Source organism: Castanea sativa, chromosome 1, assembly GCF_040712315.1.
Source record: "Castanea sativa cultivar Marrone di Chiusa Pesio chromosome 1, ASM4071231v1".
In the NCBI taxonomy this organism is placed as follows: Eukaryota; Viridiplantae; Streptophyta; class Magnoliopsida; order Fagales; family Fagaceae; genus Castanea; species Castanea sativa.
The window spans coordinates 56,743,842-56,746,919 of NC_134013.1; the positions used below are offsets into that span (position 1 = coordinate 56,743,842).

At 35.0% G+C, this 3,078-nt stretch overlaps 1 protein-coding gene across 1 annotated transcript; it reads left to right on the plus strand.

The window, feature by feature from the left end:
- The first annotated feature begins 1,153 nt into the window (after positions 1-1,153).
- Positions 1,154-2,834, plus strand: LOC142630400 (1-aminocyclopropane-1-carboxylate synthase 7). Its single transcript, XM_075804391.1, has 3 exons — positions 1,154-1,429; positions 1,553-1,842; positions 1,961-2,834. The coding sequence occupies exons 1-3, from the start codon at positions 1,259-1,261 to the stop codon at positions 2,832-2,834; spliced, it is 1,335 nt and encodes a 444-aa protein (XP_075660506.1). The 5' UTR covers positions 1,154-1,258.
- The last annotated feature ends 244 nt before the right edge of the window (positions 2,835-3,078 follow it).

Here is a 3,078-nt window from a genome sequence, read left to right on the forward strand (position 1 = left end):
AAGTATGAATAATATCTTGTAAAGCATAATTAGATCATGATAGGGAACCCATTATAACGACAATCCTCAAAATGCAAAAGCAAGTCATAAATTTTGTTGTTTGGAATTGATACATGTGTGGGTCCATCAGATCTGGCCGGAGCTTCTATTTTGTCATAGCTTTGTTTGCAAATCAGAATCTTAATCTTCGGTAAATTTGGTATCTTTGTCAGGTCATCAGAACTCAACTACTCTTAGATCTCTTCAAACTTTTGAATGTAAAATGTGTTCTTAATGCATGATTTGGTTCAGAGTTTGTTTGGAGAAAATTTGATTAGTCATAGATTTGGGAAGTGGGAATGTATAGAGAAAACCCAACAACCATTATTTGGGGAAAAATAATGAGAGATTAATTATATGTAGATAGAGCCTGCAGTTTGGTATAATTTTTTTTTTCCAATTTATTAAGATTATTTGGTTTATGAATTTTGTTACCCAACATTAGTTAAGAAAGCATCTATTGGATCCGACTTGCAAAGGAAGAAATAGTAAAAAGAACAAGAGTTAATTAAAATATAGGCTTCTTGATTAAAAGTGGTTTGATTCTACTTCCTATAAAAATGAGCTCCACTACATTAGGTTTGCCAATGGTAAGATATTTGTTAACAAGACGCTTCATTAATATACAACTAAGATTTTTTAAAGGTTTACTTCTTCTTCTTATTGTTAAGAGCAGTTGTACTTATATCCAATTACTTTTTAAACCAATGAAGGTAAGCTATACCAAACACCACTGTATGGTCTATAAAGCAGAAAGTAATTTTTTTTATAAAAAAAAAAATGTTTATTCTGACAAAAGAACTTGCAGAAGGATTGGGATTATAAAGAATAGCACCCACCCCTCATCAACCACCATTATTCGGAATGGATCTCATGAAGATTGAGATAAAGAAAGCTTTGACAAGATGACAGAGGCTAACAGTTGTCACCAGAGATAAAAACGATATTAGCTTTGATCTTGCTTACACTACAGAATCAATCATTGATATTTGTTCTTTCACTTACTGTTTTTTTTATTTTTGATTATTTTATTTCTTAAAGGTGTGAACGTCTTATTTTATTTCAAAGACTTCTTATATATAAAGGGGTCTTCGACAAAAGCTTTCATTCGTTCAACAACACCTTCAGCAATTTCTCTTATCTCTCTCATCTCTCATATCCACAGCAGCTTTCTTTAAAAAAAAAAAAAAGGACTTCATTATTTACAAGAAAGCTAGTTATGGCTATAGAGATTGAGCAACCTTCGGTTGGACTATCAAAAGTAGCTGTTTCTGAAACTCATGGGGAAGATTCCCCATATTTTGCTGGCTGGAAAGCATATGATGAAAACCCTTATGATGAACTCACTAACCCCTCAGGAGTTATACAGATGGGATTGGCAGAAAATCAAGTAAGTGTGCACAAAGAGTCTATCAAACAGTTATTGCAAAAGCAAAAAGAAGAAACTTTTCTGTTACTGTTTCTCACTTCATATAATCTGCAAGTTAACGTTTGTGCGTTGCTTCTTGAACAGGTTTCATTTGATTTGCTAGAAGCTTTCTTGGAAACACATTCAGAAGCCTCTAGCTGGGGAAAAGGAGCATCTGGATTTAGAGAGAATGCATTGTTTCAAGATTACCATGGACTTCTATCTTTCAGAAAGGCAATGGCAAGTTTCATGGAACAAATAAGAGGTGGGAGAGCAAAATTTGACCCTGAAAGAGTAGTCCTAACTGCAGGTGCAACTGCGGCTAATGAACTTTTGACATTCATTTTGGCTGATCCTGGGGATGCTTTGCTAGTTCCAACCCCATACTATCCAGGGTAAGAAATAGTACTAATACTTGATCAAACTTCCATTGAAATAGTTCATTTTTATGTTATCTTGTTTATATGAATATATAACCTTGTACTGATGTCAATTTCTATTCTTTTTACTCAGATTTGATAGAGATTTAAGGTGGAGGACTGGTGTGAAGATTGTACCAATCCACTGTGACAGCTCAAACAATTTCCAGATTACTCCTCAAGCTTTAGAAGCTGCATATAGTGAAGCAGAGGCCATGAACATCAAAGTTAGAGGGGTACTAATCACAAACCCTTCCAACCCATTAGGGGCAACAATCCAACGCTCAGTTCTTGAAGAGATTTTTGATTTTGTCACACGCAAGAACATCCATCTTGTCTCTGATGAAATCTACTCAGGATCTGTGTTTTCATCATCTGAGTTCATAAGCATTGCAGAAATCCTTGAAGCTCGTCAGTATAAGAATTCAGAAAGAGTACACATTGTTTATAGTCTTTCCAAAGACCTTGGCCTTCCTGGTTTTAGAGTTGGCACGATATACTCGTACAACGACGAGGTTGTGACCACGGCTAGGAGGATGTCCAGCTTTACCTTAATTTCTTCCCAAACACAGCATCTACTGGCCTCCATGTTATCTAACAAGGAATTCACTGAGAACTACATCAAGACAAACCGTGAGAGACTAAGGAAGAGGTATAATATGATCATTGAAGGTCTAAGGAGTGCTGGGATTGAGTGTTTGAAAGGTAATGCCGGGTTGTTTTGCTGGATGAATCTAAGCCCATTGTTGGAGAAACCTACAAGAGAAGGTGAATTGGCTCTTTGGAACTCCATACTGCATGAAGTGAAGCTAAATATATCTCCAGGCTCTTCTTGTCACTGTTCGGAACCTGGTTGGTTCAGGGTGTGTTTTGCTAACATGAGTGAGCCGACACTAGAAGTTGCTTTAAAAAGAATCCATAATTTCATGGAAAAAAGAGAAAGAGATAGAAATCTAAGGGTCATTTGATAACATTGTTCTAGTAATATTATTTGTATTTTTTGGTAATATATATGGGTAAAAAAGTGTGTAGAAATACGTATAATGTTATTTAAAAATTAAAAACATGTGTTTAAACATATGTACCAAATGGTCCATAATCTCTTTCTCAGTAAATCTTCAATTTTTTTTTAATAGTTTTACCCATTTTGATTTTTTGGGTGACAAAACCCATTTCAGGAATTGGGCTGTTCCCATTATTTTATTATACTGT